The 20,666-nt window shown below is 38.9% G+C and overlaps 1 protein-coding gene across 1 annotated transcript in view; it reads left to right on the forward strand.

Moving 5' to 3' along the window:
• Positions 1–19,604, forward strand: part of RBBP6 (RB binding protein 6, ubiquitin ligase) — a 34,239-nt gene extending 14,635 nt beyond the window's left edge. Inside the window, exons 7-18 of the mRNA XM_007951798.2 lie at positions 791–930; positions 3,679–3,851; positions 5,838–5,941; positions 6,044–6,381; positions 9,619–9,715; positions 9,850–9,928; positions 10,037–10,091; positions 12,432–12,500; positions 14,277–14,639; positions 14,930–15,031; positions 15,859–17,613; positions 18,035–19,604. Of these exons, the coding sequence (XP_007949989.1) occupies positions 791–930; positions 3,679–3,851; positions 5,838–5,941; positions 6,044–6,381; positions 9,619–9,715; positions 9,850–9,928; positions 10,037–10,091; positions 12,432–12,500; positions 14,277–14,639; positions 14,930–15,031; positions 15,859–17,613; positions 18,035–19,604 (4,845 nt within the window). The remainder of the gene's footprint in view (positions 1–790; positions 931–3,678; positions 3,852–5,837; positions 5,942–6,043; positions 6,382–9,618; positions 9,716–9,849; positions 9,929–10,036; positions 10,092–12,431; positions 12,501–14,276; positions 14,640–14,929; positions 15,032–15,858; positions 17,614–18,034) is intronic.
• Positions 19,605–20,666: the final 1,062 nt, after the last annotated feature.

A 20,666-nucleotide genomic window follows, 5' to 3' on the forward strand; every position in this document is an offset into this window, starting at 1 on the left:
TTCTTAGAATTCTTTCTTACCCATCTTATTTTTCTTGGAAAATAATGCCTTCTCTATTACAGTGTCACATGAGCTCAGCACCTAGAGCCAAATTGCCAGGCTTCAAATCCTAACCCTTCCACTTAATAATTGAGTGAACTTGACCCAGGTTACTTGACTTCTCTAAGCCTATTTTTCCTTCTCTGTGAAATGGGGATAGTAATGGTGCTTAACCTCACATGGCTGTTGTGAGGATTAAATGAGATGATACAAAAGGAGCTCTAATGGCATGATGCCTAAGGCATTTGACTGCTAACCAGAAGGTTGCCGGTTCAAACCCATCAGCCACTCTGCAGAAGAAAGATGGTTCAGTCTACTTCCATAAAGGTTTACCACCTTGGAAAACCACTGGTGGTTGGTATGAGTCACACTCAACTCAATGGCAATGAGTTTGGTTTACATATCAATGGCAGTGAGTTTGGTTTATATATATATGTAAAGCACTATAAACAATATAAGCACTTATTATTGTTGTCGTTATGTGCTGTTGAGTCAGACCCGACTCATAGCAACCCCTCCTTGGGTTTCTGAAGCAGTATCATTACAGAAGTAGATTGCCCAACCTTCCTTCCGAGGAGTGGCCGGTGGGTTTGAACTGCCAGCCTTCTGGTTACCAGTCAAGTGCCTTAGGCACTACGTTACGAGAGCTCCTTATAAGCACTTAGCACTGCATAATATTAGCTAATTTTATTAAAGGTAACTGCTTTCTCTCTTCTTCCTCTTCTCTCCTTCCCCTTTTCCCTTGGAATAGGATAAGAACTTTGAATCTGGTCCTAGAATTAAAAAGAGCACTGGAATTCCTAGAAGTTTTATGATGGAAGTGAAAGATCCTAACATGAAAGGTGCAATGCTTACAAACACTGGAAAATATGCAATACCCACTATAGATGCGTAAGTATTCAGCTTGGGTGTAACCTGTGGAGACTACAGTCAGACCCAGGGTATAGTGCTCTCATCTTAGGCTTGTAACTTGGCTACTTGGACTCTGGGAATATAGTATACCAAGACCATTAGTATTTGTGTTAAGAATGAGAGGCTGCAGTCTGCTCCATGTAAAGCAAATTGAAAATGGATTCGGGGGTTTTTAATCAATGAAAGCCACTTCCCTGTAGTCTTCTAATTTATTTTTCTTTTTCTGTCATTCCCTGCTTTCTTGCTCATTCACATACATACTTGCACATAATCTTACATATGCTATTTGCATTTTTTGTACGTGAACAAAACAGATGTCTTAATTGATCATTTTGAGAAACAAAAGACTTAGGAAAAAAATTCTGTGAGATGTTGAGGCAAATTTAAGTGCCAAGAATAAATGAACTATTGAGGTATGCTGAATAAGTTTGGATATGCCACGTGAGTCTAAGATTCTAAAATTATTTATTTTATAAGCCATTGGTTCAGATCGGCTATCTATAAAACATCCTAATGCTTACTGGTAAAAAAAAAAAAATTGTTTCAGTTTTTATTTTACGAGCAGATTATAATGGAATGAATAAATAAAAGCCTAGTAGCATGGTTCATCTGGGTAAACTTCCCATTTTACCTGCTTGTTATTACTGATAAGTTAATTGCTTTAAGCAGTTATGAACTCATAATATAGAACAGAATATTAAGTGGTCCGTTGGGCTGTGCTTCTCTAACTCTATTGTGCAGAAGAATCTCACGCAAAAGTGCGTTAGAAGATTCTGGGAGCCCTGCCTTGCGGTTTTTTGATTCAGTGGTTTTGTGTGAGGACCCTGATCTGCATTTCTAACCAGTCTTCTAAGAGATTATGACGTTAAGGGGTCCTCAGGGCATATTTTGAGAAACATCAATTTAAAGAATAAGTGTTCATTTTCTCAGACAGAACAAAATAGTCTATAAGAATACATCTTTCCTCAGCTTCATGCTGTAAATGTTGAATGGTAGCTTAGTGAGCAGGTGGGGATGATGAAATGGCTGTCGTGTGGAATGATAGTAAAAAGATGGAGTGTTTTTTTTTTTGGTATATACTTTAGTAAATATGGTGTTTTAGTTTACAGATAAGAATTAATGTTTTCCTCAACTCCCAACCCTGCTCACTTCCTCAACTTCACCCCATTTGTTTTTTATCAGTCATCATCCTGTGTTTTTGTGGTCCATTGTAGAGCAGTCTGTGGGTACACTGTTATTAGATCAGAGACATTTCATAGTTCCTTCCACACAGCGTTAGGGTTAAATTGGTGATTTTTTTGCAGGCACAGTTTATTTAAGAGCAGACCGCTTCATCTGTTGTGTAAAAATACTTCAAAAATAGAAATTTGTGTTGGAAAAATTAACATCACCTGTGAACCCTAATAATAATTAACTTCATTGCTTTTGAATGCTGAAATAGAAAACCCCATTTGTGCCAAACACACAGCAAATACTGGGGAAATATGGGAGCCCAAGTACTGTAAATGAACCTTTCACCCTCTCCACTAACACCGCTGATAAGCAACTCAGACTCTTCTTCTGTTTCTTTTTCTATCCTCTGTTCTCTTCCTTTTTTTTTTTTTGTCCCCCCCCTTTTCTTTTCTTTTCTCTCTTTTGGGCAGTGGGAGACTCCTCTTTCACAAATTGGGAACAGTGGGGCATAAGCAAATTGATACTTATTTCTGGAATCGTGGTGATGTCTATGGAGCAGCTGCAACACAAATAACACCCCTCAGGTACCCTACTCCGTACAGCTGAGATGCTTTCATTGTCAGCATTGAGATAACACACTGTTCAGAAGTGAAATTAGAAAGGATATCTCTAGGCATTCCTATGTTACAGATCTGCCTGACAACAGGAAGGGGGGGTTATGGAAGCAGTAGGACAAGTCTAAGAATAGCTGGGGATTTTTTAATGGTGTTTTGAAATGTATTTAATATCCAGTATTTCTGTAAAATACATCTCTGCAAACGCTGAACAGGAATGTCTAATGAAGATTTACTTGAAGTTTTTGTAAGACATTGTCTGATCACTTAAGACTTTAACATTTGTTTAATGGACTATAAATAGTCTTCCCTTGAAAATACTAATTATAAGTAGATGGCTAGTTTTGAAGTCTTACTCTGTTACTTATGTGGTAGTGCTGTGATGTTTCTTCTGAACAATCTTTTAACTATATGATGTCAGCACTGATTGCAGTTTCCTATCTTGTGTCATTTAGTTAAATACCTTCACATGTGTTGGGAACTTTTAAAATCTGGAGCGGGGGGATGGTTTTTTTCCTAGGAACATGGTAGGATAGAGAAAATTATGATTAAGGTGTTCTCATGGTTAAGTTCATTCAAATCCTGTCTCACTGCCATTTACGTGTAACTGGGGCATTTAGCATGTTCATATGGCCCTCAGTTCTTAGTTGTGGATTACATGGTTCTAAGATCCCTGTAGCTGTTTGTATAGCAAACTTTTTGTTCTTTCATGTTATATTTGCTTAGGATTTTGTTTTGTGTCTTTTGTTGTATTTTTTTGGGGGGTGGGGTGGGGGAGAATGTTCATAACTTTACCCTTAATTTGGAAGGTATGCTTGTCTGAACTGATTGGGCATTGCACTGGATTTTATGTTTCCATTATGGTATAATGAAACATGTAGCATGTCTTGGGAAAAACTACCTTGTTAACTATGTTAAAACGCTAAACCTTCTTTTACAGAGAAGCATATGCTATTGGGAAGAAAGAAAAACCACCCTTCTTACCAGAGGAACCATCTTCTTCTTCAGAAGAAGATGATCCTATCCCAGATGAATTGTTGTGTCTCATTTGTAAAGATATTATGACCGATGCAGTTGTCATTCCCTGCTGCGGAAACAGTTACTGTGACGAATGTAAGAAATGTTGGGCCTTCAGAGATGTATATGCCAGAATATTGGCTTGGAATGGCTGTTAGCAATATTGTGTATTGTGATAATAAAATACAAAATGTTGGTTATTGATAAGTGTTAATTAATGAACATTTAGTGGTGGGAAGTCTGTTTTTGTTTGAGATAATATATATTACATATATTTAAATACAGAGAGAGACATCCTTTATCCTTTTCAGACATTAGAATTGAGCACCTTTTTTTTTTTCTTCTTGTCTTTTTTTTTTTATTGTGATTTGGGTGAAGATTTACAGAGCAAATTCACTTTCCACACAGCAGTTCACATATACTGTCGTCTCATCTCATTGACCACAGTTTACCACAATGCAACAGCTCCCCTCCCACTTTATCCCCATAGTTACCTCTTCCCTGTGTCCATCCCTCCATATACTCCTGCCCCCTGAGCTCTCTCCCTGTGTATAAGCAGCCCTTCTTTCTCCCATGATTGTTGTCTCCAAGACCAGCAAACCTGGTCCCCCCCACCCCTTTTTTTTTTTTTTTCAGTTCCAAATGATTTTGAGTTTTGTTCCACATTGTTCTCCCTCTCTATCAAGGATCTCCTACATAGATCCTCTTCCAAGTGGATGACAGTGGTAGCTGGGCACCATCTAGTTCTTCTGATCTTATAGTTGTATAGGCTGCAGATCAGATGATAACACCAGTCTCTAGGACTAATTGTTTCCATGAATTTTGGTTTTCTTCATTCTTCTTTGCTCTGAATGAGGAGCATCTAGATGGCAGCTTGCTAGCTTTTAAGATCCCAGTCGCTACTCGCCAAAGTAGGAGGTAGAACAATGTTTTATATAGTATCTCATGCTGAATTGAGCACCTCTTGTATATACTTTCATCAGAGTGACTATACTGAGGTTTTGTTACATATTACTGAGACCTGCTTCTTGTGATTGTACTATTTAACATTTGCCATGTTGTTACTTGTGACTTTTATTTTTCATAATCACTTAAATTAGCATTTAACTTTTTCCTTACTACTTAACCTAAGTTTATCTCTTCTTACCTAAAAGAAAATAATGTCTTCTGAAAATTTCAATGCTTAATCTGCTCTGGCCTTTTTAATTTCTTAAACTTGTTTTGAAATACAAATCTCCTTTGTTTTTTTAGGCCTGTTCAGTAAAGAGTAAAGTCAGGAAGAAGCCACTTAAGATTTATTTCAGAGTGTGTTTTGAATTTTTCAAACCACTTATTGCACTTATTACTGAATTTGTACCACAGTGAAGCATCATTAGTGAACCTGTAAACTTAGTTTTACTCCTGCCTGCTATGCTGTAGGTGTCTCTGATTCTCTGGCCTGAATAATGCATCTTTTTTTTTTAATTGTCCTTTTTATATGATGCTTTTTCCCTCTGACTTGCCCATGTAAAATTTTTGCCTCTCTCTAGGCCATCTCTTATTTCTTTTTTTGTTCCCCCTCCCATAATACTGTTACTAGCTTAGCAGAGGAAATATTATTTGGAAAAGAGTGTTTTTTCTCTCAATTTAAATGTTTAAACAAATGTATACATGGCTTCTCTTTTTAAAGTAGCATAAGTTACAGAGAGATGTTAGAGCAGAGGAGTACAGATTTGATACCTGCATGTTGTTGTTGTTGTTATATGCCGTCGAGTCGGCCCCGACTCATAGCGACCCCTCCTTGGGTTTCCGAGGCAGTATCACTACGGAAGTAGGATTGCCCAACCTTCCTTCCGAGGAGTGGCTGGTGGGTTTGAACCGCCAGCCGTCTGGTTAGCAGGCAAGTGTCTTAGCCACTATGCTACCAGAGCTGCATAGGTGACCGATTTTACCTGTTTAAGTTTCTTAATCTAAGAGTATAAATGATTGTGCTTGGAAAACAGTAATGTAACAGAGTGGATGCAGGTCATCTCTTTAATGCAGTCTACAAGTAATGAGTTCTTCCTGTGCTGCTATGAATAATCAGACGCTTGCTGTACTCAGGTATACGGACAGCACTGCTGGAGTCAGAGGAACACACGTGTCCGACATGTCACCAGAACGATGTCTCTCCTGATGCTTTAATTGCCAATAAATTTTTACGACAGGTATCCTTTTTATTTAAAAAAAAAAATAATAATGTTTTAATTGATTTAACTACTTGAGTTAATACTACATTACTGTAACATTTTAATGTTTGGTTTCTCTAGGCTGTTAATAACTTCAAAAATGAAACTGGTTATACAAAAAGACTACGAAAACAGCTGCCTCCACCACCACCCCCAATACCACCTCCAAGACCACTTATTCAGCGGCACCTACAACCTCTGATGAGATCTCCAATATCGAGACAGCAGGATCCGCTGATGATTCCGGTTACATCTTCATCAGCTCACCCAGCCCCATCTATATCTTCATTGACTTCGAATCAGTCTTCCTTGGCTCCTCCGGGGCCTGGAAATTCATCTTCTGCCCCAGCTCCTGTTCCTGATATAACTGCAACAGTGTCCATATCAGTCCATTCAGAAAAATCAGATGGACCTTTCCGGTGAGTATGTGTATTTCTCACTGTTAGAGAACAAATGAGATTGATGATGTAGCATTTTTTTATCATACCTGCTTTTAACAGTTTTGGGTGGGTTTTTTTTTTTTTTTTTTTTTTTTTTTTTTTGTGACCTGTGGTATGTGTCATTCTCTGGACCACTATGCACCATAAGGTGGGACTACTTACACAAAACTACTTAGTTTTACTGGAAGAAGAGGTAGACGAAGGTGATTGATTAGGCAAATAATGATTGAGCATCCCAAGGCCAAACACTGTACAGGTTGCCAACAGTCCCTTTTAAATGTTGAATTCTCTAATCCAGAAGAGGGAATATTCACTTGTGGTCACAATAAATGGAGAAAAGATGGAAGTTGTCAAAGATTTCATATTACTTGGTTCCACAATCAACACCAGTGGAAGCAGCAGTCAAGACGTCAGACGACCTATTGTACTGGGCAAATCTGCTGCAAAAGACATCTTTAAAATGCTGAAGAGCAAAGATGCCTCTTTGAAGACTAAGATGTGCCTAACCCAAGCCATGGTATTTTCAATCACTTCATTTGCCTGTGAAAGCTGGACAATGGATAAGGAAGACTGAAGAAGAGTTGATGCTTTTGTGTTGTGTTGGTGATGATTTCTGAAAGTACCAGGGACTGCCAGAAGAACTAACTAATCTGTCCTGGAAGAAGTGCAGCTGGAATGCTCCTTGGAAGTGAGAATAGCCAGACTTTGCCTGACATACTTTAGTCATGTTGTTAAAGGGACCATTTCCTGGAGAAGGATATCATGCTTGGTAAAATGGAGGGTCAGCGAAAAAGGGGAAGGCCCTCAGTAAGATGGATTGACACAGTGGCTGTAGTGATAGGCTGAGGTTTAGCAAGGATTGTGAGGCTGGCATAGGACTGGGCAGTATTTCATTCTGTTGGACATAGCGTTACTTTGAGTGAGAGCCAACTCGACAGCACCTAACAAGAACAACACAAAAGGGTAGATTTGAACAGGATTAAGAACAATTTGGATAAGTGGAGAAGAGGGCATAAAACATAGAATGTTGGAACTGAACCACTGGACCCAGGGGCTAAGGGCTGTAGTCTTGGGGGACATTTAAGTCAGTTGGTAAAACACAATTCATAAAGATAATGTTCTGTATCCTAGGCTGATTTGTAGTGTCTAGGGTCTTAAAAGCTTGTGAGCAGCCACCTAAGAGGCAACTATTAGTCTCTTATTGCCTGGAGCGAAGGAGAATGAAGACTGAAGGAAACAATTAGTCCAGAGGACTAATAGGCCACATTAACCATCCTCTAACCTGAAACCCACCCTTGGAAGGAAGATGGGGCAATCTACTTCCGTAGTGATACTGCCTCGGAAACCCAAGGAGGGGTCGCTATGAGTCAGGTCTGACTCGATGGCACATAACAACAACAACAACCTGAAACCAGAAGAACTAGATGGTGCCTGGCTACCACTACCGACTCTGACCAAGATCGCAATGGATGGTCCCAGTTAGAATAGATAAAACGTGTAGAGCAAAATTTAAAAAAATAAAAATCAGACTTACTGATTTGAAAGTGAGAAACCCGAGACCACCCTCTAACTTGGAACTGAAAATGCTCCCAGAGACCACCTTTCAGCCAAGTAATAGAACAAACAGTATCCACAAAGAATGTGCTCCTTAGAACAGTCAACTACATGAGACCAGAAGGACACTGTTTGCTCAAAACCAAAGATGAGAAGACAGAGATGGACATGGAAAAGGGAACCCAGGGAGGAAATAGGGAGAGTGCTGACACTTAGGGGATTGCAGCCAATGTCACGGAGCAATTTGTTCATGAACTATTGATTGTAAAAGTAACTTTCTACGTAAACTTTCACCTAAACTATAAACCAAAGAAATATCAAACTCACTGCTGTCGAGTCGGATCTGACTCATAAATAACATAGGAGAATGTGTGTAGGTTATATGTAAATACTACACCATTTTATATAACAGATTCAAGTATCTGTGGAGTTTGGTATCCACACGGCACCCTAGAATGAATCCTCCACAGATACTGAGGGACAACTTTATTCCCAAAAGAATTGAAAGCAAGGACTCAAATATGTACTTGCAACCATTGTTCATAGTAGCATTATTAAAAATAGACAAAAGGTAGAAGTAGATGAATGGAAACAAAATGGTGGTACATGTGTTCAGTGGAACCTTACTGAGCCATAAAGAGAAATGAAGTTCTGATACCTGCCATGACATTGATGAGCTCTGAAAATACTACGCTGAGCGAAATATGCTAGACTCAAAAGGGCAAATGTAGGATTCCAGTTATATGGAACACCTAGAAGAGACAAATTTGTAGAGCCAAAGAGTAGATGGGAGGTTACTGGGGACTAGGGAGGGGAAATAAGTTATTTCTTAGCTGACACAGAGTTTCTGCTTGGGGTGGTAAAAAAAGATTTGGAAATAGTAGTGAAGGTTGTACAACATTGTAAATACAGTTAATGCCACCATATTGTACACTTAAAAATGGTTAAAATGGCAAATCGTATGTTACATGTTTTACCATAATAAAATTTTTTTTAAAAAAAGCATTAGTAGAGGTAGACAAGTCAGTAACAGTAATTGCTTTGGAACATAATTATGTAGGAAGGTAGTGATAATTAATTTAAATCTTAGTGTTTCAGAAATGAAAGGGACCTTTGAGCATGTAGTTCAGTAGCTCATAAAGTCTTCAGTCAATCCCTTTTAAAACGCAGATGCCAGGAACCTGTCCCAGATACACTGAGGGGATGTTTTTAGGGCTGGACCCTTACCTGTAGCTTTAATATCCCACTGATCTAGTTTAATCTTTTATTTAATTGATGATGAGAATAAGAACCAGAGAGTGCAGAGGCACACGATTCAGTTTAGTGGTAGAGCTGGAAGTAGAATTTACTCCCACTCTGGTGTTCGTTTTTCCTTGTATGTCCCACACTTGGTGTATTCTTAAGTTTTGTCGTTCACAAAGCCAGTGTCTGTCGTTGCCGCACGTGTCACACTGCCCAGGAGACTCACCCCTTTACTCCTTATGTAGGAGGAGCTCTCCAAAGGTCCACTTTCACTTTCCTCAGGTGTTAAGTCCTCATCTTGGACTTAACTCATACTAATGTAGATGATAGCATAAACGATTAGTAACAACAGGTTGTTTTCCTCTTAATCTTCCATTTCTGATAACTTTCTGATGTTTTGTAAATTACATTGTCTTCCAGGGATTCTGATAATAAAATCTTGCCAGCTGCAGCCCTTGCATCAGAACATTCAAAGGGAGCCTCCTCAATCGCCATTACTGCTCTAATGGAAGAGAAGGTAAATGTTACTGGCACTTTAAGTTGCGGGTGGTGATGGAGTTGTTTACGGTAGGCTTTTAGGGTTTTTATTTTGTTTTTAACTATTCCTTTTTTAAACAAACAAAAGTTTTTATTCATGTTTTCTTCCTAAAGGGTTATCAAGTACCTGTACTTGGAACCCCATCTTTGCTTGGACAGTCACTGTTGCATGGACAATTGATTCCCACAACTGGTAAGTAAAAATATTTTGGTTTGGACCTTTTTCCTTTAAAAAATAATTTTAACTGTATAGAACATGCAATTTCATATTTTCTTACTGTTTTTTGTTTTTATTTCCAAGGTCCAGTAAGAATAAATGCAGCTCGTCCAGGTGGGGGTCGACCGGGCTGGGAACAGTAAGTATGAATTGAAAATGAACTTCTCATGGTTGCTTTCTAACTAGACAATGTGTTACTGAATGCTTTTCTTATAAACTCTTCTATATGCCAGGTTAACATAGTTTGTATGCAAAATGTTACAAATTCAAGATTATATGAGTTATTATTTTCTTTAAAAAAATCCTTTTTAAAATAGTAAAACATAAAATACTATAGATTCTTTATACTTTCATATCTGATAAATAGTTATTTTTAGTAGAACCTCAGTTAATGAGAAGATAATTTTTTTTGAACATTTTATTTTGGTTTGGGTGAAAGTTTGCAGAGCTAGTTAGTTTTGCATTCAACAATTTATACACGTTTTGTTTTATGACATTAGATTCCATTCCATCAGTGTAAGAATATTCTCCCATTTCCTCTCTGGGTTTCCTGCTTCCATTCGTCCATCTTTACTGCCTTCTGAACTTTGTTTTTGGGCAAGTGCTGCCCTTTGTGGTCTCACATGGTTGATTGCTCTGAGGATCCCATTCCTCATGGGTGTTGTTCACTTTACAGGCCTATTAGTTTGGCTGAATGAAAGGTGATCCCTGGGAGTGGGTGCAGTTCCAAGTTTGAAGGGTCTAACAGATATAATCTTGGGGGTCCCCTAATCTCTATCCAACTACTCACTCTGGTCCTTTTTATAATTTTGAATTTTGTTCTACATTTTTCTCCCTCTCTGTCGAGGACCTTCTACTGTGATCCTGATCAGAGAGGTTGGCCTTGGTAGCTGGGCACCATCTAGTTCTTCTGGTGTCAGGCTAGTGGAGGCTGTCTGTGGTTTGTGTGGTCCATTGGTCCTTGGACTAATTGTTTCTTTGAATCTTTGATTTTCTTCACTCTTCTTTAAATAAAGAATTATTTTTGATACTGAATCATTTTCCTAATAGGTTAAAATGTCTCCAAACCTTAGTTGGATGATCAAAATTTAATCTGAATAAATAGTACATATTAAAGTTAAAGTTTACCAAAACCAATATTTGTCACAAAGACTTTGTGTTAACAAAACCTGTGTTGTGATTAAGTGCCATGGGGTCCGTTCCAATTCATAGCGATCCTATGTACAACAGAACAAAACACTCCCTGGTCCCATGCTACATATTAAAATCCATAGGATTCTGTCTTCTACCCTAAAGCACAAAGAACCTAACTTCTTAATGAGATATTTTAAAGCATTAAAAATCAATTTATTAACTGTTTTTCTACTTATTTAATCTTTTTTTTTATATAACGCACTTTAAGACTGGTTTATATTCTAAAGCTTTGGTCATTTTGTGTGAAAGATAAACTAAATTTCTTGTAAAGAAGCTATGTTAAACTAGAGGCTAACAGAGTACCCTGGTGGGAAGAACATGGCTTTGAAAACAGGCCAACCTAGGTTTGAATCCCACCTCCTCCATTTACTGGCTACATAGCAGTTGGGCATGCACTTTGACAACTTAGCCTCCGTCTCCTCATTTGTAGAGTTGGGATGTGTAGTGCCCAACAGAGAAAAGGGCTCTTTTTCTTTTCTGTAAGTTGACAGAATAACTTATAGAATGCCATTTAAATATAATGTAGGTAATATTCTATACTCCTTGCTGTCAAATCGGACCTGACTCATAACAACCCCTCCTTGGGTTTCCATCTATGGAAGTAGATTGCCCAATCTTCCTTCCAAGGAGTGGCTAGTGAGTTTGAACCTCCAGAAGTGGTTAGCAGTCAGATGCCTTGGGCACTATGCCACCAAAGTTCCCAAATACTCTATATTTAGGTTTAATTACCACTATAACTCACTGCTGTCGAGTCAGATCCAACTCATAGCGGCCCTTCCTTGGGTTTCTGAGGCAGTATCACTACAGAAGTAGATTGCCCAGCCTTCCTTCCAAGAAGTGGCTGGTGGGTTTGAACCACCAGCCTTAGGCACTGCACTACCAGAGCTCCTAATTACTACTATGTTGTACTACTACGTTGTTGTTGTTGTTGTTATGTGTTGCTGAGTCGGACCCGACTCATAGTGACCCCTCCTTAACGTTTCTGAGGCTGTATCACTATGGAAGTAGATTGCCCAACCTTCCTTCCGAGGACTGGCTGGTAGGTTTGAACTGCCAGCTTTCTGGTTAGCAGTCAAGTGCCTTAGACACTGTGCTATCAGAACTCCTAATTACTACTATAGTTAACCAAAAAAAATAAGTAAGAGCAATAATTGCTCATAAATCTATCTGGATATATGGGAGTGGGGAAAAAAGTGTTCTGAAGGGTTAAAATCTTTGCACTCAAAGGCCCTGTATTATGCATGGAGAATTACTCAGAGCCAATTTGATCTTTTTTTCCACATAGTTCCAACAAACTTGGATATCTGGTATCTCCACCACAGCAAATTAGAAGAGGGGAGAGGAGCTGCTACAGGTAAGGTGTGCTGGAAATCTTGAAAAACAATAATCTGATGAGCATACAGGAAACTATAATCCAGAGAGCCTACAGAACAATAAGGGTTGGGGGAAGAAGGATAGTTGGTTTATGCTTATCTCACTTGATTGTTCAGCAGTTGTCCTTAAGAGGTCTGTAAAAGAAGAATTGGTGTTTATTATTTTAAACAATGATTTTTAAGGCTGTATCTTTTATCTCCTTCCCAGTGACTCTCTTCTCTCTGTCAGCACACAGCAGAATAATCATTTTGGGGTAAAAGAAAGCCATTGAAGGTGTTGGATCAATCATATGAATGTTAACAGGCTCCACTCGCCAAGTGTGAAGAAGAGTTACATTTCTTTCTCTTCTAGACTCCACTTTCCCAGTCTTCACACACCTTCTCTTCTCCAGAAGAGAAGACAAGGCCGTGGTTATTGTTAGGGGCTTTTGCCCTGGACAGACACGGGCCATGTTAATCTAAGCAGTAATCCATGGAAGTGCCATGGTGCCTGCAGAGCTCAGAGGACAGCATACTTCCTAAACTGTCTAGGTCCCAGTCGCCACCAGGGAAAAGGAGCCCCCAGATTAACTTTATGACAAGAATATTAAGATTATCTTCTAGTGCTCCACTGAGAGTTGCCAAACTTATAAAAGTTAACTACTTTATCACTAGATCACATTAGTAGAAAATAATATTTATGGGGTCACTGCTCTCTGATTGAAAAGAAGCTTGAAAGCTAAACTCTTGCTTCTGCTGTTATGTAGCGATTACCTATAATTTGAAGAACCCTTTAACGCAAAAGAAATATGCTCCCTGTCCCTTTCACAAGGCACAATTCAGAAACTCTGACCAGCGGTCTTGTTTGTCCTTAACTCTTTAAGAGAAAACACTGAGATTTTCAGTTGTTAATTACAAACATGAAAACTAGTATTCTACTTTGAAGGGTCTTTACCCACTTTCTTTTTCAAAAAGATGACAGGATGAGGTTTTTATTCATTTAAAGCTTTGGCCTTGGAAGGCATTTTTGGGAGAACTGGTCCACAGAGGCATTGACCTGTCAGCTCCTGTGAGGTTGTTGTTGTTGTTGTTGTTGTTATGTGCCGTCGAGTCGGCCCCGACTCATAGCGACCCCTCCTTGGGTTTCCGAGGCAGTATCACTACGGAAGTAGGATTGCCCAACCTTCCTTCCGAGGAGTGGCTGGTGGGTTTGAACCGCCAGCCTTCTGGTTAGCAGGCAAGTGTCTTAGCCATTATGCTACCAGAGCTCCTTGAGGTTAGGAAGTCACAAAAACCAAAAAAACTAAACTCACTGCAGTGAGTCGATTCAATTCATAGTGATCCCTCCTTGGGTTTCCGAGGCAGTATCTCTACAGAAGTAGATTGCCCAACCTTCCTTCTGAGGAGTGGGTGCTAGCCTTCTGGTTAGCAGTCAAATGCCTTAGGCACTATGCCACCAGAGTTCCCAGGAAGTCACAGCAGGTAGGGAATTGTAGGGTGATACTAAATCTGAATGTCACAAAAGAGAACATTTTAAATATACTGTCACCACATAGAGAAGATCCTGTAAGCTGTATATCATTGTGGTTCCTAAGTGGCCTTAAAAATTAAGGTTTTGTTTTGGAGTTAAGTTTTACAGATAGATGGTATCAGCATTTCTATACTTCAGTAGTTAACTGATTCTGCTCCACTGTCTGTAAATATGTAGAAGGGACTAGTGTACTTATTTCAGATGATTTTAGTTTGAATGAATAATACCTCAGAATTTATTTCTGCAGGAGTATAAACCGTGGCCGACACCACAGCGAGAGAGCACAGAGGACTCAAGGCCCATCACTGCCAGCCACTCCGGTGTTTGTGCCGGTCCCGCCGCCGCCTCTGTATCCACCTCCTCCCCACACACTTCCTCTACCTCCAGGTGTTCCTCCACCACAGTTTTCTCCTCAGTTTCCTCCTGGCCAGCCACCACCTGCTGGGTATAGTGTCCCTCCTCCAGGGTTTCCTCCAGCTCCTACCAATTTATCAACACCTTGGGTGTCATCAGGAGTGCAGACAGCTCACTCAAATACCATCCCAACAACACAAGCACCACCTTTGTCCAGGGAAGAATTCTATAGAGAGCAGCGGCGGCTAAAAGAAGAGTAAGTAATTTCACTTGAAATTGTTGTACACTTTTCCATTCTCTGATGTAACATTAAATAGGTATCTTTGGAACCTTTTCCAGTGTTTCCAGTTAGTACAAGAAAAATCACCTAAAAATTGAACCAGAGCCATACAAGCAACTTCCTCAGGGATTCCTAGTTATTTTTAGTTTGAAAGTAGAAAACTAATGGCAATTTCATTCATTTCATTCATGATCTAATTACATTTGTCTTGTTAGTTTTCTTAAATGGTTTTTGTTAACTTTCACTCTTTAACTTTATTTTACTAGGGAAAAGAAAAAGTCCAAGCTAGATGAGTTTACAAATGATTTTGCTAAGGAATTGATGGAATACAAAAAGATTCAAAAGGAGCGTAGGCGCTCATTTTCCAGGTTAGTGTTTTGCAAGCCTTCACAACAGAATTACAAATGGGACTTTGAATATCCAGGGATTAGCTATGGATATAAATAACATTGCACTTCAGGAATTTTTCTGATTCGGTCTAGGCTTATAGAAATGGAGGTGTAGCTTATTTCTCAATATCTGTTTATTGATATGTCTCTGTAAATTCTATTGTGTAGAACTAGCAGTTACGGGGATTAAATTACCCTTGTCCCTTAAAGTTATTTATAGAAATAATTGGGAACTGTCTGTGGAAGGAAAGAGATAGGGAATAGCCAAAGAACATTTCTGAGCACCCTTTCCCATAAGGCTACAGCTTCTTGCTGGAACATTAACCTGAGTAATTAGGAAGTAGTAGTAGAATACAGATTGCTTCATTGATAGAAAAACTGAATGACAAAAATTCCCTGTAAGTTTAAAAAGACTTTAGTTTTTCAGCTTTCACCTGCAGTGTGCTTCATTTTATAGCGTTACAGGACAAAAAAAAAATCTGTCAGATAGGAAGTAAAATTTAAATTTAATTGACCTTTTGTTTAACATTAAGTCAATTAGCTCATATAACTCTCACAGTACATTAATGCACTCCACTCTAATTGTTAAGATTTCACTTTTATTTTGTCGCAGAGTGATTGATTGCTCTGATCTCTGTATACTTTATTCCATTCCAATAGAGGTCGCTGTGCCTCTTTAATCACCTAGGATGAAACTTGATACAAGGAAAGATGACACCATTGGGAGAGTGCTAGAATCTGAGATGCTATGTTTTATTTTGTATATATTTCTCAACTATCAACTATTGTTTTGTTTTTGTTTTTAGGTCTAAATCTCCTTATAGTGGTTCATCATATTCAAGAAGTTCATATACTTACTCTAAATCAAGATCTGGTTCGACACGTTCACGCTCTTATTCTCGATCATTTAGCCGCTCTCACTCTCGTTCCTATTCACGATCACCTCCATATCCCAGAAGAGGCAGAGGCAAGAGTCGGAATTACCGTTCACGGTCTAGATCTCATGGATATCATCGATCTAGGTCAAGATCGCCTCCATATAGACGATACCATTCGCGATCAAGATCTCCTCAAGCATTTAGGGGACAGTCTCCTAATAAACGTAATGTACCTCAAGGGGAAACAGAACGCGAATATTTTAATAGATACAGAGAAGTTCCACCACCTTACGATATAAAAGCTTACTATGGCAGGAGCGTTGACTTTAGAGACCCATTTGAGAAAGAGCGTTACAGAGAATGGGAGAGAAAATACAGAGAGTGGTATGAAAAATACTATAAGGGTTATGCTGCTGGAGCACAGCCTAGACCCTCGGCAAATAGAGAGAACTTTTCTCCAGAGAGATTTTTACCACTTAATATCAGGAATTCTCCCTTTCCAAGGGGCCGCAGAGAAGATTATTCTGCTGGACAGAGTCACAGAAGTCGAAACATAGGTGGCAACTATCCAGAAAAACTTTCAACAAGAGACAGTCACAATCAAAAGGATAATACGAAACCAAAAGAGAAGGAGAGTGAAAATGCTCCAGGAGACGGTAAAGGAAATAAGCATAAGAAACATAGAAAAAGAAGAAAAGGAGAAGAGAGTGAATGTTTTCTGAACCCAGAGTTACTAGAGACATCTAGGAAATCTAGAGAACCTACAGGTGGAGAGGAAAATAAAACAGACTCATTGTTTGTTCTCCCAAGTAGAGACGATGCAACACCTGTTAGAGATGAACCGATGGATGCAGACTCCATCACGTTTAAATCAGTATCTGAAAAAGACAAGAGAGAAAAAGATAAGCCAAAAACAAAAGGTGACAAGACCAAACGGAAAAATGATGGCTCTACTGTGTCTAAAAAAGAAAATGTAAAACCTGCTAAAGGACCTCCAGAAAAAGTAGACGGAGAGCGTGAAAAATCTCCTCGACCTGAGCCTCCACTTAAAAAAGCCAAAGAGGAGACTCCAAAGGCTGACAGTGCTAATAAGTCAACATCTTCCTCTCAGAAAGATGACAAGAGCATTAGTATCCCCAGAAAAGCTCACTCCAAGTCAGTGAAAGAACACCAAGAGGTGAAACCAGTCAAAGAGGAAAAAGTGAAGAAGGACTATCCTAAAGATGTCAAATCAGAAAAGCTAACTAATAAGGAAGAAAAGACCAAGAAACCTACTGAGAAAAGTAAGCCACTTGATAGCAAGGGAGAAAAAAGAAAAAGAAAAGCTGAAGAAAAAGGTGTAGATAAAGATTTTGAGTCATCTTCACTGAAAATCTCTAAACTAGAAGTAACTGAAATAGTGAAACCATCACCAAAACGCAAAATGGAGCCTGATATCGAAAAGATGGATAGAACCCCTGAAAAGGACAAGATTTCATCAACTGCCCCAGCCAAAAAAATCAAGCTCAACAGAGAAACGGGGAAAAAAATTGGAAGTACAGAAAATATATCTAATACAAAAGAACCGTCTGAAAAATTGGAGTCAACATCTAGCAAAGTTAAACAAGAAAAAGTTAAAGGAAAGGTCAGACGAAAAGTAACTGGGACTGAAGGATCCAGCTCAACTCTTGTGGATTATACCAGGTACCTGATGATGGATGGGTGGGTGTGTATGTTTTGGTAGGGAATTTCCCTTCATTTTATCTGTGTTTTTAATTTTCATGAAAGTGAAATACATTAAGGATCTGCTGATCCTGGGGTTTAGGCAAGTTTACTCTTTTATTGTCTTTAAAGAAAGATTGTTAAAGACAAGGTTGTAAGAAGAGTTTGAGGATGTGTGTGGTGGTTTTTAACACTCATGCTTTAGAGCCATTTGTTTTTATACAGTTATATATTTAAATTATTTATATCTACCACAGTAGAGTAACTGACTTAATACTAAAAGGACATTTACCGTATTCAGATGGAATTGTAATTTCACTCAATGTTAGCATTTATATTTGTCATTGTTTTAATAATTAATAGTGGTTTTGTCATTAATTAAAACTTTCTTGATTGTTTTTAGTACAAGCTCAACTGGAGGCAGTCCTGTGCGGAAATCTGAAGAAAAAACAGATACAAAACGAACTGTCATTAAAACTATGGAAGAATATAATAATGACAATACAGCACCTGCTGAAGATGTTATTATTATGATTCAGGTTCCTCAATCCAAGTGGGATAAAGATGACTTTGAATCTGAAGAAGAAGATGTTAAATCTACGCAGCCTATATCAAGTGTAGGAAAACCTGCTAGTGTTATAAAAAATGTTAGCACTAAGCCATCAAACACAGTCAAGTACAGTGAAAAAGAAAGTGAGCCATCAGAGAAAAGTCAGAAACTCGCCAAAGAAGTGAGCCACGAAATAATACAGCATGAGGTTAAAAGTTCAAAAAACTCTCTCTCTAGTGAAAAAGGGAAAACCAAAGATCGAGATCACTCGGTGTTGGAAAAGGACAACCTGGAAAAGAGGAAGAGCAGCATTCAGCCAGAGAAAGACAGTAATTTGGACCGTCTGAATGAGCAAGGGAGCTTTCAAAGTCTGTCTCAGTCTTCCAAAGAGACGAGAACTTCAGATAAGCATGATTCCGTCCGTGGTTCCTCAAATAAAGACTTCACTCCCAGCAGAGACAAAAAACCCGACTATGACAACAGAGATTATTCAAGTTCCAAACGTAGAGATGAAAGGAATGAGTCAGCAAGAAGAAAAGACTCTCCTCCTTGGAGTAAAGATTCTGCATCTGGACAAAAAAATAAACCCAGAGACGAGAGAGATTTGCCTAAGAAAGGAACAGGAGACTCAAAAAAAAGTAATTTAAGTCCCTCAAGAGACAGAAAACCCCATGATCACAAAGCCGCTTATGATACTAAACGCTCAAGTGAAGAGACAAAGTCTGTGGATAAAAATCCTTGTAAAGACCGTGAGAAGCATGTGTCAGAAGGAAGGAATAGTAAAGACTTAAGTGCCAATAAATTGCTGTATATACTTAACCCACCAGACGCACAGATTGAAAAAGAGCAAGTTACTGGGCAAATTGACAAGAATGCCATCAAGCCTAAACCCCAGTTAAGCCATTCTTCTCGACTTTCCTCCGACTTAACTAGAGAAACTGATGAAGCTGCTTTTGAACCAGACTATAATGAAAGTGACAGTGAAAGTAATGTATCTGTAAAAGAAGAGGAAACAACAGGAAAGACTTCTAAGGAACTGAAAGACAAAGTGATAGAGAGGGCAAAAGAGAACTTGGTCCCAGCAGCAGTTGGCCAGATGGGCATAAGCAGGAGTCAGAGTCAGAGCAGCCCCAGCGTTAGTCCGAGCAGAAGTCACAGCCCTTCTGGAAGCCAAACCCGGAGCCACAGTAGCAGCGCCAGCTCAGCGGAAAGTCAGGACAGCAAGAAGAAGAAGAAGAAGAAAGAGAAGAAAAAGCACAAGAAACATAAAAAACACAAGAAGCATAAGAAGCATGCAGGCACTGACGTCGAATTGGAAAAAAGCCAAAAACACAAACACAAGAAGAAGAAGTCAAAGAAGAACAAAGATAAAGAGAAGGAGAAGGAGAAAGATGACCAAAAAGTGAAATCTGTCACTGTGTAAAAGGACAGATTTTAAAAATTGACTTAATTACTAAGTCATCTGTATTAAATTTTGTTATAATGTAAAGAGATTCAAACCTTGTAAATAGTGAGATGGAAGACCCTGTGCTGCACTTAAAATATTGCTGCTTGATTATTTGATTTTTACATCAGAGCTTTATAACACGAACTTTTGTACAGAATTGTGAGTTGTGACCATGTAACATGAGAGGTTTTGCTAGGGCCTATTATTTTTAACCACCATTAATTAGTTGGGGTGGAGTTTACTGTACTGTGAAATTTTCACATTTGAATTTTTTTAATTGCCTGGCAGAAGCGGATATCAGTTCTAAAATATCAGCAGAATGATTTGCTGAATTCATTACAACCCCGTTATGTCACTTTTTGATTACAATAAAAGTTTTCAGTAAACTTTTCAAATGTAGAATGCTTGCATTATTTGAAGAAAATAGCGTCATGCCTCTTTCCTCTTCTGTTTCTCTATTTGAAAAATTCTTTTGAGTGTTGAAGTGAATGTACAAAACTCTGAAGTAAATAGGAAAGATTTTTGTTGGTCACCTAATGGTGAGTGGCCAAATCACGATTACTTGGTCTTGAGTATAGTAGTTAGAAGTTTGACCTCGAATCTTGGAGGTGAGGAGTTACTTTCTTGAAACTGATAAATGAGGATTGAATTCCTTGGTAAAGTAGCCAGTTAAGGACCACTCATAGTGAGCATCTGCGTCCTTTCACTGGCTGGCAGAAGCAAGCAGTAATAGGTCCAGAAGCGCCCGCAAGTCTAGGACGCGTTTCCTTCCTTGCTGTGGATCAGGAAGTGTACTGTGTGGGAAATAAAAAGCTGCTAAAAGAATTTGAGGACAAGGGTTAAGAATGGTACTTTGAAAACATGGTGATGTCAAAAGGGATTAAGAAGGTAGTAGTTGGAAGAAAAGAGACCAGGTCTAGTCTAGAGGCAATCCTGGAGCACTGTGGCAAGATGCTTTGGGAGGAGAGGAAAGGATTTACGGGAGCAGCAGCTTGCTTTTATTAACCCCAACCTCTGGGTTTGAGGCAGTGTTTTCAG

Source organism: Orycteropus afer, unplaced genomic scaffold (genome assembly GCF_000298275.1).
Source record: "Orycteropus afer afer isolate SDZICR_OR568_19922 unplaced genomic scaffold, OryAfe1.0 scaffold00312, whole genome shotgun sequence".
Classification (NCBI taxonomy): Eukaryota; Metazoa; Chordata; class Mammalia; order Tubulidentata; family Orycteropodidae; genus Orycteropus; species Orycteropus afer.